The 27,739-nt window shown below is 38.2% G+C and overlaps 2 protein-coding genes across 2 annotated transcripts in view; one reads left to right on the top strand and one right to left on the bottom strand.

Annotated features, from left to right (window-relative positions):
* ELAPOR1 (endosome-lysosome associated apoptosis and autophagy regulator 1) overlaps positions 1-19,977 on the bottom strand; it is a 109,833-nt gene extending 89,856 nt beyond the window's left edge. The window contains exon 1 of the mRNA XM_074262882.1: positions 19,586-19,977. Coding sequence (XP_074118983.1) covers positions 19,586-19,741 — 156 coding nt within the window. The 5' untranslated portion in view covers positions 19,742-19,977. The remainder of the gene's footprint in view (positions 1-19,585) is intronic.
* Positions 19,978-21,884: 1,907 nt separating this feature from the next.
* On the top strand, positions 21,885-26,900 carry CFAP276 (cilia and flagella associated protein 276). The gene is made up of 5 exons (XM_074262884.1): positions 21,885-22,034; positions 23,587-23,703; positions 24,409-24,524; positions 26,189-26,319; positions 26,754-26,900. Exons 1-5 carry the CDS (start codon positions 21,957-21,959, stop codon positions 26,822-26,824), a joined length of 513 nt encoding a protein of 170 aa, XP_074118985.1. The 5' UTR covers positions 21,885-21,956; the 3' UTR covers positions 26,825-26,900.
* Positions 26,901-27,739: the final 839 nt, after the last annotated feature.

The following is a 27,739-nucleotide window of genomic DNA, read 5'->3' as shown; positions in this document are numbered from 1 at the left end:
AAGCCAAAAAGCCTTGGGGGAATGCTGGGTCATGCATAACAAAAGGAAAAAGATAAAGAGACTTCCAGGAGAAAAGATAAATCACATTACACAGCTTCTTAGAGAAACTGTCATTTCCATTTTCAAATAGCTCATCAAACAACTATGCTTGAAAGCTCTTTTGATTCAGAAACATGTATGTATGTATATGTGTTTACACACATATATACACATACACACCAATATATACACAATAATTTGTCATTTTGGGGGGCTAGACCTGTAATAGAAGAAATGTCCTCTACCAATAGAGATCAGCAACTGCTGTGAAAATTATAGACTTAGTGCATTCCACCAGAATTTCCTCATCTGAAAAATAGTGATAATAGCACCTCCCGCCCAAGATTGTGGTGAGGATCAACTAAAATAATGTGTTAAATGTTTGGGGAATCTCAAAGTGCCACATCTCATTTTAGCAGTATATATACATATATATACAGTCCATCTCGCCATAAAATACTTTTCCCTCTTGTAAATCCTCTACTAAAGTCCTTATCTGACCCTGGGTTTGCCATAAAATACTTTTCTGTGTAAATCCTCCACTAAAGTCCTTATCCAAAAGCTCATTGTACCTGGAAGATGGCCCTGGGTTCTCAAAGGCTCTGCCAGTGGAGAGCAAGCTGACAAACCAGCTGTCCAGAGACAGAGTTTTATGTTTTCTAAGGAGCAGCTTACCCTTTTCCAAGAGCTCCTTCATCACCAGGTTGGCCACAGGATGATTACATTTTTGGACACAGAAACTCTCTAAGAGGATCTACTAAGTCATGGATGGGTTTCAATGTGCCTCAGTGGAGTTAGTACCCAAAATGGGGAAGCCACAGATCCATGAGCTATGAAAATAAATACTGGTCAAGGTAATAATGCTAACAGTCTAGTCAAATAAGTTCATTAAGGATAGGAACACAGTACTTTGCACATCGGTGCATAAGAATTGTTTAATTGAGGTGGCTATCAGAAATAAAGAAATTTCCAAATTGTTAAGATCTCTAGGCTAAAATGTCCCTTCTAAATTTATATAAACCAAAGCTTCTTAAACTGTGGGCCACAACTCTAGATAGGATCATGTGATGGAATGTAGGAGTGCACAAAATTTAATAAGTTAAAGGTATCGAATATTCCACCAAAATTTAATTCTTTAAGTAAATATAAACAAGCATATCCATCTCATTGGTATGTAAATTTGCTTTCATCTTTAATGAATGGCAAAATTATATGTACATAATATAAAACAAAAGAATTGTTTTAAAACAAATTTCTTTATGTGCATTATCAGTAAATGTTTGATTTGTATACCTATTTTATATACCTATGTAACCCAGGTAAAAAGTTTTTGGATGAAAAGAAGCAGCAGTGGAAAGTTTAAGAAACCCTGATCTAAACCATCTCGCCTTCAAACAACCATAGTCAAAGAACTAGGAGAGACTTGAGAAGACACTTACACTCTAATCTGAGAAATGTAAAGCAGAAGCCCAGGCCACTAAGGTAGAAAGCATTCCAGGGGAGATGTGAACCTGGGCCCTCTATGACTCCACAATCAATGCTCTTTCCATTGCTGCCTCCCATAGTGATTCATCTGATTTTTCAAAATTTCCAGGTAAATAATTTTTATTTTCTTCCCCCAAATTCCTTTTAGTTTTTCACAGGCTTTCTCATTTGCCAAAATTGACAAATAATGACAGTAATGTCTCATGAAAAAAAAAAATGACAACCCTTCCACAAGTCAAGGCCATTTAGATCTTGATCTAAAATTACTTTTGAAGCACACTATTCAAATAAGCTTCAGAAAGAAATTTGGGGGAATGTCCCCATAATGATTCAGTCTTAATGTTAACACTTAAAAGTTTACAAGACACTTTCCTCACACACTAACCCTGGAGGCAAATGGTACAATGATCAATATACCCATCTTACACAAGAGGAAATGAAGGTCACACAAGCTTCAGAGTCAAGACACGGATCCAATTCTCCAGACTCTTAACTTGAGCAGTCTCCAGTGTACAAGTTTAATGTTGGGGAGTTTCTGATTTTACAAGTCAAAGGATCTTTGGTCAGTCAATCAACAAGCAACAAGCAGAGATCAACTGATTGGCCTGGATTCAACAAGATGAACTCTTGCCAGAGTAGTGGGACCTCTTCTGATGGCCATAAAAGGAGTCTTCATAAAGGAATCTGGGTGGTTTGTTTTTTTTTTTACCTTTTTCCTTCTGCCTTCTTCCATATTAAAAAATATCATCACAGATGAACATAACTGATTAAGGAGGGAGAATGAAAGACAACAACAAAGGGCATTCCAAGCACCATCTTGGCTCCTTCGATATATTAAAAGAACCAGATGAAAGCTGTCAAGGATGTGGGGGTACATCCTTTCTAGAGGATTTCTGGGGAGACGTGGATAGAAATCACACAGAATGAAGATACATGGAGAAGTTGTGATAGGCAACAGTAGAAATATTATCCACACTGATAAAACCATGGGCCTATTAAATTATCAACATATAATACTTATCCCCCAGGTGGAATGTGATAATCAAAGGGCTTGAGATCCTTTAGGAATTTGAAATTCAAAGGATCTGTAGTACACAGATAGCTTCCAGGTAATCTACTTAGTTCTCCCCAGATATGCTCAAACTTGTTCACATTTAGCACAGCCTTCATTTACTTCTAGTCATGTACACTCCCTCTAGTTATTCTCCATCTCACAAGGCTGAGAACATAAACAAAAAATACAAAGAGTAAATAAAAATAATGAATTGAAGGGAACAGAGAGAGCAATTGATTCTGTGTTATTAACATCTAAATCTTGAAAGGCTTTTAGAAGTATAATTAGTAATAAAAAAGTATAATTAGAAATATAAGTTTAATCTTATTTGTCATATTAAGTTAACATATTTTATATATGATCTAGTATATGTTTATATACTTTATATTTATAATATATTTGTTTAATATTATAATATAGTATAATAATACATTATATATTATGTGTATAATATATACATAATACATTATATTTAAATATTAATATGACATATATATTATATATATTAATATATGATATTATAATAATATATAATATTATATATCACTATATAAGTTAATATTTAAATAATAACAAAATGTATTCAAGAGTATGGAGAGAGAGATATCTAGAGACAGACATGTTCTTTTTGTAACTACAATCCTCAAATGTAGTTTCATCCCTATGTGTGAGTTCACAGCATGAAGAGCCTGTGAGCACAGGGGGGATTGATTATAGGATCATAGATTTGGAGCTAGGAGCCATTTTCAAGATCATTTGGTACAATCTCGGAATTTACATTGTAGAAAAACAGAGTCAGCATAAGTGACTTGCCTATAAGGAGCCAGAATTTGAACCCAGTATCCCTGAGTCTAAATCCATTTCTTTCCATTGCACCATGCTGAATTTGAAAAGCATTAGGGGAAGTCTGCCACAGGATGAGCCCCAAAGTTGGTGACATACAAGGCAGAGACCCCCGAAGTGTCTTTAATTCTTCAGTGGTTGTATCAGGTTGTAGTCAGTAATAAGGAGCCACCACCATCATCACCACCACCACTGTTATCATCCTCACTATCAACATTATCACATCACCACTATCAATATCACACTATAATCACTCCCACCATCATCATTATCACATCATCAGTACCATAATCATCACTGCCACCAGGAGCATTCTCATTAACACAAGGAAAATAATCCTTTTACTTATTCCCAAAAGAGCAATAAAGCAGAAGGCCAGTGAAATCCAAGGGGCTTAATGTCTTCATTTTTTCCTATCCTTCCTTTTTTCTAAAACTCTGTCCTAGCTAAACCCTTCGCAAACGATATCTAATTCATTCTCTTCTCTCTGCTCTTTAGGATTAAAAATTTAGGGCTGGAAAGCTCTTTCAGTGACATCTAATCCAACTCCCTTGTTTTGCAAATGATGAAATGGGGCCCACAGAAAATAAGAGCTGAGTGCCGGGTCTCACACAGGTAAGTAGCAGAATGGGTGCTTGAACCCACATCCTTGAGTAGGTCCACTGCTCTATGACACCATACTTTCTCAAATACTCGTGTTTTAGCGTTCACCTTTTTTTATTCCACATAATTGAGCTCCTTAGTCAGTTTCTTAAGAACAAATTGGTTAATTTCATTATGTTTTTCAAGCTTAGCTTCACTCCAATCTGGGAGTAACCTCTTCTTTTGCTTTTAATTGCACTCAATATTGGAAATGGCATCTCAATTAGCCTTAAAGCTTATTACATTCATTTTGCCTTTTATTTTGCATCAGCACTGAAAATCACATTTAGGAAGTCACATTCCTAAATCCCTGCCTGTTAAAAATTGGATTCTTTTAGACCTTTGCAAATTAGAAAACCTCTTTGTTTTCTTGCAGAGATAAAACACTTGTCAAATTTGCAGATGATGCGAAGGTATTGCTAAAGCCGGAGATGACAGAATTAGAATCAAAAAAGTTCTAAAGCCAAGAAGATGAAATTTGATAGGAAGTAATAGAAGGTCCTGCACTTAAGATCTGAAAAATCAGGTGCACAAACAATAGGCATTCATAAGAAAAATAGCTAGCTTTAGCAGCCTTCAAGCTCAGCATGAGTTCATAGGATAATATAATGAGCAATAATAATAAAAGCCACTTCAGTCTTCCTTGATCAAAACATAGGCTCCAGAAAGATGATTTCAGTATATTCTACCCTATTCTCTGAAGTTATTTCCTATACTATATGAAACAGGGGTGAGGAGTTGAAAATGTAAGTGTTCTGGGCTCTTTGGGGGAACCATCTGTGTTCTGATTTCGTATTATGATTTGAGATGAGATTGGATTCTGTGCACTTAGGATGACAGGGATCATTCCAAAAGCATATGCTCACTCTAATTCCAATGACAAAGACATTCTGGTCCTTTGATAAAGGGCATGCACAACCAAAGCCTCCTTTGGTTTCTTTTTTTCTTTTCTTTTTTTTTTTTTCTTTTTTCCTCAGGCAATTGGGATTAAGTGACTTGCCCAGGGTCATACAGCCAAGAAGTGTTAAGTGTCTGAGGTCACATATGAACTCAGGTCCTCCTGACTTCAGGGGTAGCTGTCTATCCACTGCACTACCTAGCTGCCCCCCAGTCAATTTCTTAATCTCTGTGATGGAGTGGTTAGAAGGATTCTTGAATCAAAGATAATGACAGTTTGAGAAAGTTATAGGATCCCATATAGGTCTCCTCCTCACTAACAAATCTATGGCAGCTACATGCACAACAAGTGCAACAAGTATATATGGGCTTGCCTGGGACCAGTTCTTTTTTTAAATAGTATTTTCTTTTTCCGAATACATGCAAAGGTAGTTTTCAACATTCACCTTGCAAAATCTTAAATTCCAAAAATTTCTCTCCTCCCCTCTCCCATCCCTAAACAGCAAGCAGTTTGATATAGTAAACATGTGCAGTTCTTTCTAAACATATTTCCATATTTGTCATGCTACACAAAAATGCAAGAAAATCAGATCAAAAGGGGAAAAAAAAACAAAAAAAGGAAAAAAATAAGCAAACAAAAAAGATGAAAATACCATCCTTTGATCCACATTCAGTCTTCTATAGTTTTCTCACTGGGTGTGGATAGTTCTTTCCGTAACAAATCTACTGGAAATGCCTTGAAAAAAGCCAAGTCCATCACAGTTGATCATCACATAATCTTGTGGTTGCCATGTATAATGTTCTTCTAGTTTTACTCACTTCACTTAGCATCAGTTCATGTAAGTCTTTCCAGGCTTTTTTGAAATCAGGTTGCTCATTATTTTTCTAGAACAATAATATTCTATTACATTCATATACCACAACTTTTCCAGCCCTTCCCCAACTGATGGGCATCCACTCAACTTACAATTCCTTGCCCCTACAAAAAGGGCTGTTATAAACATTTTTGCAAACAAGGGTCCTTTTCCCTCCTTTATGATCTCCTTGGGATACAGGCCCAATAGAGACATTGCTGGATCAAAAGGCATGCACATTTTGATAGTCCTGTGGTCATAATTCCAATTTGCTCTTCAGAATGGTTGGATCATTTCACAACTCCATCAGCAATGCTGGGATCAATTCTTAAGTCATTATCTACCTTAAGACAGGCAGCTGGTAACTTGAATGTGTTTCTCTTCCTGAGCATAGGTGATCCAACAGTAATTCTGAGATGGATGTTTTCCACCTTGATGATTACCTCATGAACTCATCTGAATGTCCACTGAAATATCCAGATGCTGGAAGCTGGTGTTGCTTCTAGGAATTGTAAAGAAAAATGGCCCCAAAGAGGAGGATGAGATATGGAAGCTTAGATGGCTAAAGACCATAAATGAATTATTTTTTTTTAAAGTACTTCAATATAAAAGTGAAATTTCTGTTTAGCAATCTCATAAGTCTTCTGGAGACCATCTCTCATAAAAATGTAATAGAAGTTATGGCTTATTGTTTTGTGTTTTGAGGATGTCATTTCATGCTTATGAAGCTTTTTTATTTTAGGCATTTCTTTTGTGGTAGAGGAAACAGCTGATTCTCTATTACTCTGAATATTGAGAAACTTTTCTAGAAGTTGTTGTTAATTCCTTTTGGGAAAGACCATAGACATCAGTGATACCTAACATTTGTTTGGGCTCCAGGTGGTACAGTGGACAGAATGGAGTTAAGGACCTGAGTTCAAATATAGTCTCAGACATTTACTAGCTGTGTGACTACGAGGCAAGTCACTTAATTAAATCTACCTCAGTTCTTCATCTGTAAAATGACTTGGAGAAGGAAATGGCAAACCGCTCTAGTATCTTTGCCAAGAAAACCCCCCAAACCAACAATATGTTTAGAAATTTTCACCTAAAATAACTCTAGATGGTAGCATAACAAACCAGGGAGTGAGAAAAAAATCTAAATCCCCTCTCTTTTGAGAGTCCCTTCCTCCCCAACAATTAAGCCTCATCCATGTTAGTCCCCAGTAGGAATCCATGATGCAGAAGGGATGTGATCTCTGAGCAAACATATTTCTTTTTCTGATTGATTTTGGTGAAGCAAAGGGGTTAAGTGGTCACACAGCTAGAGTCAGGTATCTTAGGCCAGATTTGAACTCAAGTCCCCCTAACTTCAGTGTCAGCGCTCTACCCACTGTACCACTAGCTGCCCCTACCCAGGTTCCTTTTAGAAGGTATATTGACAAACTAGATTGTGTCCAGAGGACAAAGACCATGATAATAAAAAGATTCCAAACTGCAAGGAGCAATTCCTGAAGATATTTAGCTTCAAGAAGGTTTAAAGGGAACACGCTATCTGTGGAAAAGGAATAAAATTTATTCTGCTTGTCCCCAAGAGGAAAAAGTAGGAACAATGGCAGAAATTATAAATAGGCAGATTTTTTACTTTAGATAAGAAAAAAATTACCTAATCATTAGAGCCATCAAGCAGAATAAGCTGCTTTGGAAGGCAGTGAGTTCCCTAACAGTAAAGATCTTTAATCAGAGACTAGTGACCCCTGGTTGGGGCTGTCATAGATAGGATTCATGCTTTGGGGAAGGCTGCAACTACAAGGACTTCTGGGATCCCTTCCAATGCCACAATTCTATGATTCAATCTGTGATTCTGGGTTTAGTAACACAAGACAATCCAGAGATGATGGAAACCCTTTGAAAAAAGCAATGACAACCTCAAAATAGGTTACAGACTCTGGTTTCCACATGGGGTTTTTAAAAATGGAATACCCAGGAATGATGAAAAGGATTTTTCTTTTTAAAAGCTTTTCATCGTCTGCCAGATGGCCACAATCATCTGTTTCTATTTCTCTAGGACACAGGAGCACAGCTCTGGGAGGAAACCTGACAAATTGGGCAGCTTTCATCACCTGAGAGGCAAGAGTCCTGAACGAGAAAGATGCGTGAGCCTACCTATGTACTTCTCAGAGAACTGTGGTGGCTACAGCTTGTCAGGTCTGCTCCTCTTTGTCCCAGAAGCTGCTTGATGGACAAGATTTAGGATTTAAGGTGTCATTTATTCCCATGTGGGTAAGCCCCTGGAGATGGTACTGCCTCTTTCTTGGTGGCCATCACATCACCTGCCTGAAGGGCAGGTAGAATTGGTCAGAGAGCAGAGAGAAGAACTTCAGTCTCTCCAGCAGTCTCCTCATGTCACTTCAGGTACTTCTGGCTTCCAGATCCAAGAATCCAATCCATTGCAGGCTGCTGAAGATAAAGCCTCTGGGAAGCCACATGAGAGGAGCTATCCATCTCCATCAGGACCCTATACCCAGGTTCCTACACTGGAGACTTGGAAGAACTTCTCCTTGTGTGATATCGAGGACATCCAGTGGGATAGCTCCTTTACTCTATGTTGTCTGGTTTGTATCAGACTCTGATTTCTGTTTTGCTGTGATTTGGATAAATGGGTTTTCTTTTTGATTTTTACTATGTAAGGTCATTATGGATCTAGTATTTGGTAAGCAGAGAAGCAAGCCTCAGATATGAAGTGTGGGGTCCTCCTTTCCCTAATATTAAATGGTCATCAAATGGTAGATTGAACTTGAAACTATTAACACTATTTACCAGGGTAGATAAGACATAATTCTGGCCTGGTACACCTTCTCTGAGAAGGGCAAAATGGCCAATTTCTGGCTCTACCAACCTCTTGGTTCTTCCCACCCCTCTGGATCCACTTCCTATGGAAGAATTAAAATCCCCTGGCTAAAGGTAGATAGGGGAGAAGAAGCAAGAGATGTATATTCTGTGTCCTTTCCAGCCACAGAGACACCTTACATGTGGTGAACAATCCTTGCCACAAAAGATCCACAGGACTGAGAGCCACAAGGGGACCTTATAGACCATTTAGTCTCACCCTTTTCACTTCACAAAGGCAGGAGCTCTCTTTCCAAGGCTATGATGCGACATGAAAATAAGCACAGATTCAAAAGAGCCAAAAAGATAATTCACTACAAAGTCCACAATCTATGGGCTCTAAAAGCAATGACCCGTGTGTTAATCACACCATTTGATGTCAATATATGGTAATGTCCCACCCATGGTATTTGTCTTCTCTATTCTGACCTACTAAAGAGACAAAATGGGGTGGGAGTGGAGGGCAGTGCAATCTTTGCATCAAACTTAATAGCCTGAGAAGGTCTTGGGGCACAGGTTTGTGTCCTCTTTGAATCACAATAGTTTAAACCCAATAGCTCCTTAGCACTGAAGCTGAACAAGCATGACCCTGGACTCTCGGAAATTTGGAAAATAACTGAGGATTCTGGAGGAGAGGGAGAGGGAGAGGGAGAGGGAGAGGGAGAGGGAGAGGGAGAGGGAGAGGGAGAGGGAGAGGGGAGAGAGACAGAGACAGAGAGAGAGAAACAGAGAGAGAGAGAGAGAGAGAGAGAGAGAGAGAGAGAGAGAGAGAGAGAGAGAGAGAGAGAGACAGAGAGACAGAGAGAGAGACAGAGAGAGACAGAGAGACAGAGACAGAGAGAGGGGGGGGGAGGGAGAGGAGAGAGAGGAGGAGAGGAGAGAGAGAGAGAGAGAGAGAGAGAGAGAGAGAGAGAGAGAGAGAGAGAGAGAGAGAGAGAGAAACACAGAGAGAGAGAGAAACACAGAGAGACAGACAGAGAGACAGAGAGAGAGAAACACAGAGAGAAGAGAGAGAGAAACACAGAGAGAGAGAGAGAGACAGAGAGAGAGAGAGACAGAGAGAGAGAGAGAGAGAGAGAGAGAGAGAGAGAGAGAGAGAGAGAGAGAGAGAGAGAGAGAATATCTTTTCAGACAAGCAGAAATAAACAAGGTTGATAAAGCAGCTGTTTTCCTGAGGCAGTTTGAGAAGACCCCAGAAAAGACCCAACCTCCAGAGAAAAATTCAATCTGAGTGAAATGCAAAGACTCCTAAGGTAACTGCATTTTCCTTAAAGAAGTCCTGGAGGCAGCTGGGCTGAGAGACACCTCCAGCCTTAGAAACTTTCATTTTGCAAAAAATATGAGGGTCTGATGGCTGAGGAAAAGAAAACTGAAGATCCTTACACTGCTGCGGGACACAAGACACAGCTGTGCTGACCAGATGCCTCTCTGGCTGTGGCTGTAGGGAAAAGGAGTTACCACACACCTGGTGAGTGCAGTAGCAAGGGGAGGGGATCCTGTTGGCTATGGGCACTAACAGGAGAGCAAAGTCCCTGGTTTTTTAGTTCCGGGACAGAAAGGACAACCATCTACCAGACAGACTGCAGGGAGTAAGATTGTTTGTGGAACAGTGAAGTTGGGGGCCCTAGCCATGGCTGGCTGAGGAGTGGAGAGCCAAGGAGACAAGAAGGCAAAGCAGAAACAGAATCTACCAATCACCACCTGAAAGAGATGTGAGGAGGAAAACTTACAAGAATGCCATAGCCAAGTTTCAAACCTCCCAAGTTAAGGATAAAATATTGGAAAGAACAAGAAAAAAAACAATTTGAATATCATGGAGTTACAATAAAGATTGCGCAAAATCTGACAGCTAGTACATTGAAGAACAGGTGGTCTTGGAATACTATATTTCATAGAGCTAGAGTTTCAACCTGGAGTAACTTATGCAGCAAAATTAAGTATAATCCTAATTTTTTTAAAAAATCAATATTTAATGAATTGAAAGACTAAGGTTTTTGTGATAAAACCTATAGGACTTAAGGGAAATTTTGGCATGTAACAAGCAGGAGAAATATAAGGTAAATAAGACCAAATATAAGAAACTCAATAAGGTCAAATCATTTACTTCTATGTAAAATTATTATTGACTGTAGTTTGTATTCAGGTAGTTTGAAAGAAAGGCTTGGTCTAAGCTGAGTATGATGGAGTATTTCACAAACAAAACAAAACTGTGTGAGGAGAGATAAAAAGGAATAATTATCTCAAACAAGTAAGCCATAAAAAAAAAAAAAACTGATACAGAAGAAGCTAATGGGAGGAGGGCGCTTAGTCCTAGAACAATACTCTTCTCAGGAATGGATTAAAGAGGGGAAAATATATGTGTGTATGCACATGTATATATATACACATATATATGTATATACACATACAAATGTACAGAGGTATTGGACAGAAAGAAATCACAGGAGTGAAGAGAGATAGGGTAAGTGGGATGAGAAGAATAAGGAGGAAAAATAGGAAGGAGAAAAAACTACAAGTAATCATAGCTTAGAATGTGAAGGGGACAAAATTACCCATAAAACAGAAATGGGTAGATTAAAAATCTGAATTCAACAATATGTTGCTATCAGGAAACATAAAAATGAGAGATATAGAGATAAAGGGCAGGAGTGAAATTTATTTTGAAAAAAAAGCACGGATAGTAATCATGATCTTAGATGAAGTTAAAGTTAAATTATATCTAATCAAAAGTGAAAAATAGAGAAACCACCTTATGTCAGCAATATAGCTTTATATCATTAAAGTAACTAACTAGACAGTATAAAATACTCAAGTGTATATCTGCCAAAATAGACATAGGAACTATATGAACATAAACATAAAACATAGAAATACCATAAGCAGTATTGCAACCCAGTCAGATCTTATCTAAAAGATTGCTATAAAAGCATCCTCCCTTCTATTCTTGTCTACATAAGTTTTGTTTATATAAAACATTTTAAAAGTGATTGAAATTATCCTTATTATAATTACCAATGTTCTCTGTTATAGCTTAGTATAAGTTTAATTTTTCCTGGTTTCTTTGAAGTTCCTGACCTTATGTTCTTTCAGGTGAACTTTGTTATTTTTTCTAACTCAGTGAAATAATTTTTAGACATTTAATTAGGATGACATTGAATAAATAGATTCATTGAGTAAAACTGTCATTTAAAAATTATATTGACTTTACCTACTCACAAACAATAAATATTACTTCAATTATTTAGCTGAATTTATTTGTATAAAAATTTTATTTTATGTTTTGTGTTTATGTTCAGAGTGTTCCTGTGTCTATGATGAATTAGTTAATTTAGGAAAATAAGAAAAAATTTGGACCTATGAAGGAAGAAGCTATCCACTTTCAGAGAAACTGATGACATATAGAAAAAAAAAAAACTATAGTCCTACATACATGTTTATAAATTTATAGATATCTTTGTATATATGTATATGTAAATAGAGAAGACAGAGAGAGAGAGAGAGAGAGAGAGAGAGAGAGAGAGAGAGAGAGAGAGAGAGAAAGAGATCTCCCCTTTAATTATAGCCTTCTTTGCGCAGGGGAGAGAGAGGGGAACACTGACAAGCACAGAACAAAAGAAAACCAACAAGGAAGCATAGAGACACTGGGAAACTTTGAAAACAATATGTGGTATTTATTATATAGGTGTTCTTGAAATGAAAATTTATTGTTTTCTATTGAATGCTTTCCTATGCTCTGCTGTGTAGATGGCAATATTTTTTTCTCATTTTGTATTTAAGCTTAAAATTTTTAAATATTATAAAAACATAAAGAAAATAACAGGTTAATTTCTCTAGTCCTTAAAGTTTGGTTTTAGTCCCTGAAATATTCCATCTCAGTGGGTAAAGAAATCCTGGGTTCCATCCTAAAGTTTCAACAGCAAGCCTTTAGTTTATGTGCCCTGCCTTAAATAGATAATTACTCACATTTATATGGGGATTTCGGGTTTGCTAAAATCTTTTCTAAGAACAATTGTATCAAGTAGATAACATAGGTATTATTATCTCCATTTTTTATATGAGGCAACCAAGATTTGGGTAACTCAAGCTATTTTATCAATCAGCTCATATTTAAGTCAAAATTTGAACCCAGCTCTCCAACTCCAAAATCAGTGCACATTCAACTGTCCCACATTGTTTTTCAGTCAATAAACATCATTAAGCATACACCTTGTGCTAAGCACTATGCTAAGCACTTTTGAGAGATTTCATTACTAGACCTCTGTGAGCCTAGGATAACATCATTATTGCTGTTAAGCGATCCTCAGATGAAAACGAAGTCACCTGACTAATGAGATCATGTTACCATTTAGGAAAAAGCAAAAGCCCATGCTCTCTATTGAAAGATTGGGGAAAGGTTAATAAGTCCTATAGAAAGATGTTAAGTTTGCCTCATTGGCAAATTTCCTTTTTAAAATGAGGTATATAGATCTACATCTCACATCCCATATCAGAATAAGGTCAAAATGGGTATATGATTTGGGCATAAAGGTTGATACCATAAACAAATTAGGAGAACAAGGGAAAATTTATCAGATTTTTGAAGAAGGGAGGAATTTATGACCAAAGAATACAGAGAACATTATGAAATACAAAATGGACAACTTTAATTATATTAAATTAAAAAGATTTTGCACAAACAAAACCAACAGAAACAAGATTTAAAGGGAAACATAAAGCTGGGAAAAAATCTTTATATCCAGTGTTTCTGATAAAGGTCTCATTTCTAAAATATATAAAGAACAGTGTCAAATTTATAACAATACAAGTCATTCCCCAGTTGATAAATGATCAAAGGATATGAACAATTTTCAGATGACAAAATTAAAACCACCTATAGTCATATCAAAAAATTATCTAAATCACTAGAGAAATGCAAATTAAAACTCTGAGGTACCACTTCACACCTCTCGGATCGACAAAGATAACAGGAAAGATGTGAAATGATCTACCCATTCTGAAGAGCAATCTGGAACTATGCTGTAAAACTGTGCATACCCTTCTCCAAAGGATCAGTTTTTTCGGAATTCTCCATTATGATCTGTCCATCTTAATGACCTGCACAGCATAGTTCATACTTTCACTGAACCATACAAGTCCCTCCACCATGATAAGGCAGTGGTCTGAGAGATATCTGAACAGTAATCTATCTTTCCTTCCTTCCTTCTCATTGATTGGCCACCAACAGATCCCAGGCCAAGCCCCATTTCATCTTCTTTGGTCTGATCGACTCTAATTGAATATAAATAGCAATCATTTCTGCTTTGACTAAAAGCCCGGAGGATCTTTCTCTCCCAGACTTATTTATTTTAGATTTTTTTTGGGGGGGGAGAGGGGGCCTAAGTGAAATTTCTAACTAGCCTTAATCACTAAAATGATGTTGAAGAATTTAGCTTAAGATTTCCCATTCCATCCAAAGCCACCTCCAATCATCCTAATCTCTATCTGGCCACTGGACCCAGATGGCTCTTGAGGAAAAAATGAGGCAGGTGACCTTGCACAACCTTCCCTCACTTCAATACAATTCTCTTGAATGTCATGGCGTCACCTCCCTGATGTCATGATCCTCTTCAAGAAGAACAAATAACAATAACAACCCCTCTTGCTACAGAGCTGGACCCACAAAAAGGCACTAGAATTTACATAAGGCCTAGAAGTTGCTGTGAAGCAGGGAAACAGTCCACCCAAGACTTGTTAGTTTTCCCAGCTAGTATAAAAGGAGAACCTATAGAGAAAATTTAAAGCTGAAAAGCTTGTTTACATACATGTGTTTAAGTACCCTATAACAAAGCTCCTCCTTATAACTTTCTAACATCTGGTAATTGGCTATATAATGTGAATGGTGCCGTTAATTCTCCTACTTTCTCAGCCTTCAGAGTCCTGATTGTTAAATGATTCCTCCTTTGCCTATTACATATAATCATCCTCCAAATCCTACTGATTATTTAAATCAGAACCCTCAGTCTTACTTCTTTCATTCCAATTGACGCCCTTGCTATCATACTTTCAGATTTATAAGACAGTTTCATCAGAGGCTAGCCATCTTCCAGTCCCTCTGATCCAACCTGTTCTATTCACTACAACTCACAGCATCACCTTGGTCACATCACTCCTATACTCAAAAAATGATTTCCCTGTCAGTGAAATGAAATTCAAACTACATTCAAAGACTTTCCCAATATGGCTCCAAACAACTTGTATTAATTCCATTTTCTATTACTTCCTTTATATGTATGTAGGCTTCAATCAAATTTTTTTCTCTCCTGTAAGTTTTTGCCTCCTATAGTTTATCTACATTTTAGCAAAGCTATTAATAAAATGACTCATGATTCTGATGGGAAAAGGGAGGAGCATAAGCTAGACAATAAAAGACAATAAAAAAGGATTTGTAACTGATTAAACCATTGAACTCAAAAAGTAGTTGATAACATTTAATCAAAGCTGGAAGAGATAGCTAACACAATGGAAGATAAAACCAAGACTCAAAAAGATCTTTATAGGTTTTAACACTGGGCCCAAATCAATAAGATTCTAAATTCTAAATAAAATCTAAATTTGGTTTCCAAACAAACACACAACCAAACAAAAAACTACACAAGTACATGGTAGGGGAGAATTGGCTAGATAATAATTTATTTGAAAGAGATCTGGAGGTTTTGGTAGACCACAAGTTCAATATGAGTCAACAATGCTGTATGGAAGCCCAAAACATTAATGCAATCATGGGTCACACTGAAAGTTAATCACTTCCAAGAATGTCAGGAGCTGATAGTCCTGCTTTATTCTGCTCTGGACAGAGTACATCTAGAATACTGTGTTTGATTCTCAGTACCACATTTTAGGAAGGATGCTGATAAACTAGAGCACATCCAGTGTAGGGCAATCATGTTGAGGAATAACTTTCAGTTCATGTTATATAAGGATTGACTGATGAGGGCTGGGAATGGTTTCTTGGAGAGGGTGGGAGTTCTGCTGATACTTGAAGGAGTGACTACTACATAGCAGATGTTCAAATATTTGTTGAGGAAAGGAATGAATAATGACAAAACATGATTGTTTCATAAGAATAGAAAGTAAGCCAGGTATGGTGACCGTTGGCCATTTGGTAATTTAAAGTTTTTGTTCTTTTTCTTTAATTGAACAGAGATTTATCCTGAAACAAATAAATATGCACATTTTAAAACATTAATATTCTTCGAGTGATGCTATCTGATTGCAAATCATAGAAATTAAAGTGTCCCAAAGGTCAAAATTGCAGATAACCCAAATGGCAATGGAGAGGTACATGGTGGGCATATAAATAATGATTAACTAGTTGCAAATAAGAAATGGGCCAAAGACATCTTTCCAAGAGATGTAATAGGAAAATAAGGCCATTCATGTATTTAAAAATAAGGGATAACAATTAGGTAGCCCAAATCGGGTTACTGTAAGCTATGGAATATTAAAAGACTTTGAGGAAAATTCCTAGAATGTTGGATGGGCCCCCCCATGGAGGATTTATTAGAGGACATGGACAAGAGTCAGCCAAGATGAAGTATGGAAAGGTTGCAGTCTGCACTACTGAAGAGAGTACTATGTCAATAATTCCATTGACATATGCAAGTTCTAAGGAAACACTAAATATAACTTGGAGCTAGTAAGTGTTCAGCTCCAGAATTCAGCTAAAACTCAATTTCCCGTTTTAGAAATCATTTTTTTCCCCTAGATGCTCCTCTGCTTCAGTCAATCTAGGAGGTGTCTCTAAAAAGAGCTAGGGAAGCCCCACATCTGGCATCCATATAGCTCCTGGTTTCTGATCAAAGATCACGTTCAGATCAAAGACAATTTTTCTGTTACTATATTCTTTAACAGAGATAGGCTGCTAGCACAAGAAATATCCCTTCAGGAATCAGTCAGCAGTGAGCCAGCACTAGCACGGGAGATATAAAATGATTAATTTAAAACAAACATCCAAACAGACCCCATCAAGCCTCAGCACACATTAGAGAGTGAAGAACTCATACTCATCCTTCCACCTCTGCCCCAACTAATCAAATGATCCACTATTTCTTCTGCCTTATGAGATCCCAAGGGGATTGCTCTGGCTCCCAGGAACCAAGGAAACATCACCAGCAATTGTCAGAAGGGTTAGAAGCAGTTAGAATGCTACTAAAAAGGACTTGCCTCATTCAATGATGTCAAGGCACAATGCAAATGCATATAGGGTGTTTCCAGCAATGCTGGCTTGTTATTAAATGCTATTATTTTGCTTGGGCCTGTAGCCTTGGCCAGAAAACATCTCCCAGCATAAAATATCTTGGGCTGGATTCTCTAGTATGAGTTTATCATAAGTCCAAAGGACTTAAAACTGAAATAGTCCAACCAAGCAAGAGGTGAATTTCCCCTCTCTCAGATTGTTATGGGTGTGGTTTAGAAATCCAGAGTCCTTCAGGATCTTGTTCAAACCCCCAAAATCAAGACTATCAATGAGGTGAATTTATTCTTTCCTGGAGGTGGATCTTGGGAGTCTTGTGTGATTTGCTGGTCATTGTTTGGAGAAGGTGTGTGCAAACAATGCTGTGCTTGCTGCCAGCTCCAGTAGCCTGTCTCACAAGTTCATAGGGCTAGGCTGTGCTCTAAGACAATATAGAGGAAATAAAATACATGGATGGCTTCAAGAATATGGGGAAGAGGGAGAGAGGAAAATCTATATTCATATAGTAAATTCATATAGCAAAAGATTCCCTCTATTTTATTGTGTTTATAATACTGAAGATACTTAGACTACTAATTTAAAGGTAAAAGTTTGAGTTCTCAAATATTTTCTCCCCACATCAAGATAAAATCGTTATTAAACATTTCTCATTTTCTCCTAGTTTACAAAATTTTTCATAGGAATTGTTAATTCAGTGGTAGAACTCTTGCTTTCCAAGTTTGATTTCCAGACAAAAATAAACTTGTCTGGATTGGCTGGCTACTCAGCACACGGTGCTACCAAGATTAAAAAGTTAGGTATCTGATCTGTATGGGCTAAGAAACTTACTCATTTTTGCAGTCACTGAACAGGCTATTAAAGCTATCTTTAAGACATATGCTAAAATCCATGATCAATACTAGAAAAGCAATCCTATATTCTATAGCATACTGATGATGTGTTAGTGGTATTATCTTCAAAATTAGTCAGTATTTTAAAATACTTATTATGTGCCTAACACTGTGCTAGCTAAGTGCTAAGGATACAAAGAGAGGCAAAAACATAGTCCCTTCTTTCAAGGAGCATACTTCTAATGAGGAAGATAATATATATAAATAACTCAGCACATATTAAATACATACAAAATGGATGTAAGATAATCTCAGAGAAAGTGTTTATCTAGAGAGAAGACAGAAAAAAGATTCAATTTGAGTACTGAATGAAGCCAGGGGGAACTAAGCACAAGTGAAGGGAAAGAGCATGAGGGATAGATAGGGCAAATGCACAAGGACAGGATATAGGAATGTTTCATAAGAGGAACAGCAAACAGAGCAGAATAGGCAGATTGTGGAAATGGTAGAGGTGAATAAAGTATAAAATGACTTGGAAAGGTAGGAAAGAGCCAGGTTATCATAAGTTCTAATCCCAACCAGAGTAGTTTACACTGGATCTTTTAGATAAGTAAATTTATTGAGAGGACATTCATTCCTTCAAAAATTCATTTCAATTCTTCATGGACTGGCCAATAATTACCTTACAAACTATCAAGAGATGGAATGAGACCCCAAGTGCCATTTTTGTCTATCCAAAAATCACTAACAAATAAACAAAAACATTTCATAAATACTATGCCAAATTTGAGATTTGCAATTATTTTTGCAATTTGGGATCTGATCTGTTTTGAAATAATTAACATTTCACAGAGATTACAGAGCAATATCTATTGTATCTCCTCTAATGTTGTATGTACTCTATTACTAATTGTGCCATATGGTTAGGAAAAGTTATTCAGGGGATAACCAAAATCATCCTGTCATTTCACTATTATGGAAACTCAAGAAGTTTTGCTACTCATACACCATTTACTATTCTTATTTTTTGAAGTATTTCAAGAATTAAGAGACAGTCACTAAATTGTAAATCATGCTACCAACATTTCAGAAATATCTGGAAAATCCAACTTTGAGGCAAATTCAGAAATCCAGAAAAGATGTAAGTACTGACAGAGAGAACATACTGGAAGAACTCAGAGAAACTACCTAGGAGGAGATAGGATCCTGTTCAGATACAAAACAAAGCACATTTTTCCCTTTAAAAGTTACAGAGAGAAAAGAATCTGGTCTATTTTCTAGTCTGAAAAGTTACTGTATTTAACCCTGGAGGAAGAGTGGTTTTTTGGGGGGGGAGTTTCACCTGGCTTTTCTTTCTCATCCCTCCACCCCAATTATGCCCTTTAAAATATACTGGCTAGCTAGTTCACTCTGCCTTTTTCCTTCCACTTTCCTAACTCCACTCTCCTATCACTTCAACCCTCTTCTTTCTGAGGTTCCATCATGTTTTTAGCCCTTTGTTTTGAACCACTCTGATTATTTTTCCCTACTTTCCAGATGGACATTTCCTTCTTCCATTCTCTCCTGCTCCGTGACCCAGGCTCCTCTATTTTTGAGCAACTGACGAGGGGAGATTGGACAGCCCAAAGGATGAAGATGTTCTATTTCCTAAGACCTCTAGGGGGTTTGACATTTCTATGACGCCACTGTCTGTCCCATCTTCCCTCCCTCCCCACAGGAACCCAAACTCTTTGGGCCTCTGAAACTAGCTGGTGCTTCGACCCCAAGAAGTCTCGCCCTGACTTCCTCTCTGGTTAAGGGTTGGGGGATAAGGGGTACATTTGGGAGGGAGCGATGGTACCTCTTTGCAGGCGTGGAGCTCGGTTCCCTGAGCCACCTGGAAAGCAGCCCCAGCGCAGAGCAACAGCAGCAGCAGCAGTAGGAATACAGCAGGAGGCCTCTCAGTTCTCTCCCTGTCTCTGGCAGAAGGATGGAGGCTGCTCCCAGCTCTAGCCATAGCGCTGCTAGGAGAGAGAGCAGCCTCAGGTGCTGCTGCCGCTACCGCTTCTGCTGGCAGAAGGAAGCAGAACCGGGAGGGAGGCACAAGGAGGGAGGATGCAAGGGGCTGGGCTCGCCTCAGTCACCTCCCTGCAGCTAGCCCAGGGCCGCCCATCTTCCTCCTCCCACCTTCCCCTTCTCCTCCTTCTACTGGCGTCGCCTTGGCAACCGCCTCCTCCTCCCTTCCGCGCGGGTGGGGAAAGGACCACGCGCGGTGCCTTTGCCGCTCACCTGCCTGTCGCCATGGCAGCAGCAGCCGCCGAAGCTACCACCCAGGCAAGCGAGCCGCGTGGGCGGACGCGCGCTAGAAGGCTGCAAACGGCTTAACAGACAAGGAAACTGCGCGTGTAAATGGAGCTTGAGGCATTAAAAACATTCTACTGGTTCATGGTCCAGGTGCATCAGTTTTGGGGGGTGTGTGCGTGTGTTTAAATGCAGCTCCCTCCGTAAAGTATTTCTCTATTTTAGGGAGCTGCTCTCCTTCACTCCCAAGACTCCCATTTATTAGGAAGTATAACTGTTAACTAATGCTAAATCAGATTGTCTTATCTAGTCTACCAGAGTTTTAAGCAGCAGTGTTTGCTAAGGAAAAGAAAAAAAGAAGTAAATGGTGTCGTGGATGGAGAGCCGTCAAGACCACCAGGACTGAAATCTAGTCTGTGACACACATGACTTTGTGACTGTCTCTCCCGCTCCAGACAGCTCTGCGACTAGGAGTTATAGAGCAGCTGTGCTGATCGGCCTTAGTAGTTCCCCATCCCAATAATAAATAACATTTTATATATGGTTTACGTAATTATCCCATTTGTGAAATCACAGGTCCAGTTCCAGTGACCCCTCTACTGACAAAATATAGGACACTTTCCAGTGCGAATAAACACCTCTGTCTGCACATAGGGGAACAAGAGTACAAGGGTGGCAATCTTGGGGGAGAGACAGGAGGCAGCATATGCCAGGCTGGTTAAACCACCACAAGCATCTAGACCATTTTCTCTCCGATTCTGATGGAGGCAGACCAGGTCTCTGAATTCAATACTTGGGAATAGTAAATGTGCCAGCTCAGTGCCTAGAGCCATCAACCTGGGACACAACTTTTATGTAGGTGCTAAAAGAAAGAAAAAAAAAATCCTTGTCTCCAAAATCTCTGACAATGATTCTAAATTAGAAACTTATGATTTTATCAGTGGAAATTATATTTTAAAAGGGGCATTATTGTCTGCTTTGCTGATAAACTCTTAAGAAACCTTTCATATGTGTTGCCTTCTCCATGAGAATGTTAGTTCCTTGAGGGCAGAGACATTTTTATTTGAATCCCCTGAGTTTCGAATGTTTTATTCATTTATTCATCTGAGCTGTGGCTCGGATGTTCACTATCTAGCTCTAGGCAAGTCACTTAACCTGTCAGAGTATAGGTATCCCAGGCACATTTGGGGATAAAAGTAAGTGGATAAACCACCTCCCAGGACTATTGAGGAAAGCGCTTTGCTAATCTCGCAACGCTAAAGAAACACAAGTAATTATGTCGAATTCCCCAACCGTTTTGCCAAGCGCAGAAATATTATTTTCCTACCACATGGGAAAAGTAAATTTTCACACCATCTTTCGTGACTTTTTTTCCTAAAGCAGAAATTTCAAGACGCGGTATTGTCTTTCTTCATGTAAGGCAAAGTTCTCTCTTGGAGACTCCTGGAAAACTGTGGGTTACCTTTGCAACACTGTTCCCCAATCTAGCAAAATGGATAGAACGTCCCGCCTGGAATTAGGAAGACCTGAGTTCAAATTTTTCCTCAGACACTTAGCTGTGACTCTACAAATCACTTAATCCTGTTTGCCTCAGTTTCCTCGCCTGTAAAATTAGCTAGAGAATGAAACGGCAAACCACTCCAGTGTGGTCACCAAGAAAATCCCAAATAGTGTCACGAAGAGTTGATCACGACTGAAAGACGACTAAATAATAATAACTTAACCCACCTGCCAACTTGTAAAACCATTCCTGCGCTCTACCTGGTCTCACTTTAGATGAGTTCGAATCCCACCACTAGGGGCGTCTCTAGTCATAGAGGAGGCGGGGCGTCGCCTAGCAACCTGCTCCGGGGATTCTAAACAAGAGGCACCGAGATCTCCATACGCCGTGCGGCTGGTCCTGAGCTTCTGGGCGGAGTTCGCTTCTCACTATGCCTCCTACTCGAGACCCCATTCAAAGCCCTAAGCTCGAGAATGAAGAAACCTACATGGGCAAAAGGGACTGTCAGGTATATCTCCAGGGGTCTGGGCCAATGCCTTTATTTCCTTTCTACAAAGCAGAGGGACTTGTGAGGGAAAGAACACAAGATTTCGAATCCGAATACAAGAATAGGGCTCTTGCTCAGACAATTGAGCAGGTGTATCACCCCAGGAAAGCCATAAACTCCTCCTCCTGGTGGGCTAAGCTTTCCAGGAAGCTTATTTATAAATAAATGTCCCCCACTGTTAAACTGGGAAGAAGTTATCAAGGTCTTTGTCTTCCCATATAGGCTTTTGGAGATCCATGAGTTTATGGGGTGTCCTGGAAATGCGATCCTAGTAACAAGAGGTCTTCGAGGTATCACAAAGTGAGCAAGATTCAATTTAAAGAAATGGAACTTTAAACTAGCTCTGTTTCCCTAAGGCTTTCCTAGCTCAGTATTCAGAGTGAATAGTGGTATCTCCTGAAAAGTAGTGCTCCAAAATAGGGTAAAAAAGCCATACTTGTATTTTTTCAATACCTCCTTTTAACCCTTCCAAACTCTTGGATTTTTAAAATGTTATAGCAACAACAAATATTTGTCAAGGTTCTTAATTGTTCATAAGGCTTTGCAAAGATTTTTCTTTGGCTTTTTCTCATTCACCCATGTATGTTAAATACTTGTATACTTCTTTTTCCCTTCTCCATCAGATTCTAAGATACTTGAGAACAACAGTGTCTGTCTTTGCATTCTCAGTCCTAGAACAATGTTTCAAATAAAGTAGCTAATTTAAATTGGCAGTAAAAGCCAACTATATGCAAGGTACTATTTGGGAATTTAAATAGTTTTTCTTATGTGATTTGGCATCTTGAAGTGGGAAGTATAAGAGAAATTAGAGTGATTTGCTACTTTAAAGCCAAAACCCCCCCCAAACAACCCTTTATTCTGTCTGCTAATAATTTGTTGAGAACACAGCTCACAATCAGAAACTTTTGTTCTAGCGAGGTAAATGACTGGCATTGACATAACTGCATGACCATATGGTATACTTAATTTTAAAGTGATTATATTAGCTTCAATAAGATAATGGTGTTTTTGCCTGTAGTTAGAGTACTAATTATGTTTTGCTGTTTCTATAAGTTTTTTCCCTTTCATATCTCATTATTTTTATTATCCTTGACATCTCTATTTCTATATCTATAATCACACTGGTTAACCAGCTCTATCATTTAAAATTCCTCCTTCTTTTGCTTCTGTGACAAATTACTCAGTTTCTGTATGAATTTTGTATGAACGAAAAGCATTTGCTTTTCTTTCTTCAATTTTCCTCTCTTTGAAGAAGTTCAACATCTCTAACTTAAAACTCATCTTATTGCCAAATAAGCATCTCCTCTAAATTTCCCTATTTCATTGAATGATAACATCATTCTGCTGGTTATCAAGACTTGAAACATTTAAAGATCACGATTCTAGTGACAACTGTCATCCTTTAACTTAAGAGTTGCTGCTTCAAGAAGCTTCTTGATACAGAGGAACAAGTGGAGAGTTGTAAAAACTACCAGGAAATGACTCTCTGATGGCTGTGATTTGTGTCTTGCAGAAAGCCCCCTACACCAGCCCAAGCCATATTGTCCAGCAGCAGAATCCTTGGAACCGACTCCATTCAACTACCACTGTTGCCAGTATTAGGAGGGATGTATATTTCTATGACCCAGAGGTACTGAGAACTAAGAATCCATTTTATTTTTTTTCTGACTTGAAACAGTTTAGAACAGTTTTTAAAGAAATATGGTCAAACTTTTATTTTTTGGAAGATCTCTCCTTCCTTGTATTTATAATTTTTTAATCTACCAAAAAGTTATCCAGAACTCCCCTGTCCCACCCCTATCCCAATCTCAGGTCTCTGGAAAAAGAATCATCAAGAGTAAATTCTGTTCTGGCTCTGTTTCACTTTGAGCAAGTCACTGTCTCTCTATGAGGCTCCCCCTTTTCCAATGCCTAAAATGCAAGAGGATGCTAAGCATGGGAATATTGATCTCACATAGTACAAATCAATTATAAAATTGACTTATAATATTCTTAGAAAGGGAAATAGGGATTAGGCTCATTTAAATTAGAAAATCAAACTTGGTAATACATAAGGGATTACTGTGTCAAGCAAGAAGTGCCTCTAATGCAGGATGTCCCAAAAGTTTTAGTGCGGTTTTAAACAGACCTCAGTGCAAGAGCTTTAAAGCTCTTTAGAAGGCTTTAGATGGCATTAAGACTTTTAGGAAACCCTGTATAAGGACTTGCTGCTGGATCTCAAACCAAGCAAAGTATCTACTAAGTTCTTGGGGGGGGGGGGAATGGAGTAAAGAGGAACAGAGCTTGGCAAGAGCAAAAGGCCTATAAATGACTATCCTACCAACTTCTACTTCAGATCCCTTTGGATGACTTGGATTTCCGAATAACATCTTTGTACAATCATCATACTGGATTGTTTCAGGACAAGGCACAGGTGCTAGTCCATCAGGAGACTATCAATGATACCCATGGGTAAGTGGATTAGACAGTGAATTCTAATAAAAGCAGTTAGTTCCTTAAGGTGAAGAATTTGGCCCCAGAGTTTCTTTGCTGAATCTACCAACCATCTTCTTATTTCAATTTTAATATATGATTACGCCATATATTCAGGAGGGGGTCTGACTATTTCAGCTTAGGAAACTCCTAGCAGGTTGTAATCTTTCCAAAAATTTGTAGATAAATTCTAGGGAAGTTACCTAAAGCCCAAATCACCAGGATCATGTTCAATATCAGAAAGAGAATTTGAACTCCAAAGTCTAGTATTCCTATTCACTAGGTCACATTGTTTCTGTAATGGGATCACAAAAGGTAAATTGTTAGTTTAAAAAATTAATATTCTTATTTGTATATATACACATTTTGCATCTTTGTGTACATATATGTCTATATACATATCTGATATAACAACTTTTCATGTTTTCAATCAATATCTAAATAGAAATTCTTCTGTATCCTCCATTGCTAGATATCCCTACATACCAGTCCAATCCAGAAGCTCAACAGAAATACTCTTCAAATCAATTCCAATTTCCACAGTTTTTCTGCATCAGTTGGGACATATAAGCTCAAGATTCAGAGGTTTAGAAATTATTTTTTTCTAGTTTTGAATTGACCTAATCTGAATAAAGAATGATAATCTTATTTATACAGACCTTTAACATTTTAAAGCACTTTTCTCTCAACAACTACCCTCTAAAAGGTAATACAAGTAGTATTATTACCATTTTAAAAGGGAACTGAGACTGAGACTTTAAGCAACTAGCCTAAAGTCAATGGGCAAAATTATTTTTAAAAATGTTTAATCTGCAATTTACACACACTTATTTAGAATTACTATATAAGGCCTAGGCACTGAAGATACAGAAACAGAATCGAAACTGTCCAACATTTAAGATAAGAATCAGAATAGCTTAGATCCTGCTGCAAAGAGATCTTAGAAGCAGAGGGAAATGTGGAGGTATTAATTCTGTCAGAACTAAGGTTTGAATTCAGCTCTCCTGACACCAAGGCCAAAGATTCATTCTACCAATTAAGACTCCTCTTAGTTTTTCCACTAAAAAAAAATTAAGATCTAGATCCACAGGATTTGAATCCAGGTTTTAACTCCTAAGTTCTGATTTATCCATCATAACTCACTTTCTAGGCCACTTGTTATAGGAACCCAAGTTAAGTCAAAAGTTCATAAATTTAGAAAGGGAAAGGAACTGAGAGGGCAATGAATCCCATACACTCATTTTAAACTGGGAAAACTAGGGCCTATAGAAAGTAGATGATTTGTCCAGAATCTCAATTGGTAGTGTCTTCAATAGCATTGAAACCCAGGTTTTCTGATTCCAAAGTCACTGCTCTTTTCACTATTCTACCCTACCTCTTAGTTCCTCATATTCCTCATCGGGGCAGGATAAAAATCCTTGCATTATTTGATAGGAGAGTATATGCAAAAATGCTTTATAACCATTAAGGTGCTATATAAATATGATTTTTTAATCACAATTTAAGGTGACTTTGAAGTTAAAAAAAAAAACACCACATGAACCTTGGCTTTCTGGAAAGCTTTTATTACAGTCAGCTTTGGATTTCTGTAATTTTTTTCTGTATTTGACTATTTTCTGGTTTCTTTCCCTGGTTTGTTCCAGAGTCGTCAAACTACAGTACCCAGATGAGATTCTGCCTCCTTGTCCCCTACCTCCTATCACTACTCGAGCAATGATGAGACACTGGGTCAGTCCCAAAAAGGAGTCAATCCACAGTGTCCAAGGGACCATAGGTGAGGCTAGCTACTGGGGGAGTGGGTATGGAGGGTGTTTGTCTTTTAAAAGGCACACTAGCCATATGCTTTCCCTATTAAAATCAGTGGAGATATTTAGGAAGTTAGGTAGTGGCTGGGGGTGCCACCTTGTGGGGAAAATCAGCATATGGGTGGCTTAATGTAGTGCAAATGGCTACACAGATAATTAACCTTAAAGACAGTTCCCAGCAGCAATGGGAAATACATGAGAACTGAAGAAAGTCAGCAGGCACTATTTTCATAGCAAGGGCAAGTTTTCGTTCTTCTGCAAACCATTGCTACACTTTTATTGAATCATGAAGTAGGAGTCTCCTTCAGCAGTGCATTGAGATCTCGGGTGCCTGGGGTTGTCAGAGAAGGCAACTGACCTGAACATGACAGCTTCCTAACTCTTGTGTTTCTTTTCTCTGCAGTGTCCCCTCACAATGCAGCTACCAATGGCGGCTACTCTCGCAAGAACGATGGTGGCTTCTTCTCCACCTAGTCTTAATTATTGCCCACATGAATAACTTAAGCAACCCTTCCTCACATCCATTAAATACATTTATATTCAAATGAAACTTTTGAATATGGTGTTTCTCAGGGACAGGGAGGAAGCTTACCATCAGAATACTTGCAAAATGTGGAGAACTTTCCCCAGAATCAAAAACAAACCCAAACAAACAAAATGAATATTGAAAAAGTTGCAAAGATAAAAAAAATTCCTGGATTTTGAATGGAAAAATAAGGATTGGGTAAGAGCAACTTGTAATTTAGGAGCAGGTTAAGTGGCACAGTGGATGGAGTACTGGGCCTGAAATCAGGAAGCCTCACCTTCCTGGGTTCAAATCAAGCCTCAGACACTTACTGTGTGACCTTGAATAAATCACTTATCCCTATTTGCCTTGTTTTTTTCTTCTGTAAAATGAACTAGAGGAAAAAATGGCAAAAACAATTCTCAGGATCTTTGCCAGGAACACTCCAAATGGGGTCATGAAGTCAGAAATGACTAAACAAGAAGCAGTTTATGTGGCTCTAGACACCGGATCTCTTCATTCTCAAACATAAGCTCCAGGAATATGCAATATTTTTCCCCCATATGTGAGTTACTGGTGTTTAATTTGGAGGTCCGAGGATGCATTCTTTGTCCAGTTCTATTAGTCTTCCAATTAGGATTTCAAGTCCAAGATTTTGGGCTCTGCTTCTTTATTTTCTCTTACCACAATTTCCTTAAAGAAAAGTTTCCCTTGCATGTGACTTATGTAATATGAAATCCTAAGACTAATAACTTGTAAAGAAGCAACATTCTTCAATATATAACATTATTCAGCGCTTGTCCTGACATCTCTTGTATCATTTTGCTATTCAAATAGAAAGAAAATTTAGACTACCATTAATGAGTCAGAGAAGGGAATCTGTG

The sequence above is a fragment of the Sminthopsis crassicaudata genome, chromosome 4 (genome assembly GCF_048593235.1).
Source record: "Sminthopsis crassicaudata isolate SCR6 chromosome 4, ASM4859323v1, whole genome shotgun sequence".
Classification (NCBI taxonomy): Eukaryota; Metazoa; Chordata; class Mammalia; order Dasyuromorphia; family Dasyuridae; genus Sminthopsis; species Sminthopsis crassicaudata.
The sequence above is the reverse complement of the archived record's forward strand: the minus strand, read 5'-3'. Positions and strand labels throughout refer to the sequence as shown.

What these genes read in the sequence shown, in the direction of transcription:
- CFAP276 (XM_074262884.1), top strand. Translation starts at nt 21,957, where the DNA reads ATGCCTCCTACTCGAGACCCCATTCAAAGCCCTAAGCTCGAGAATGAA. An exon ending in TGGGCAAAAGGGACTGTCAG is followed by an intron (nt 22,035 to 23,586) that starts GTATATCTCCAG and finishes TGTGTCTTGCAG; the next exon opens with AAAGCCCCCTACACCAGCCC. An exon ending in TATATTTCTATGACCCAGAG is followed by an intron (nt 23,704 to 24,408) that starts GTACTGAGAACT and finishes CTTCTACTTCAG; the next exon opens with ATCCCTTTGGATGACTTGGA.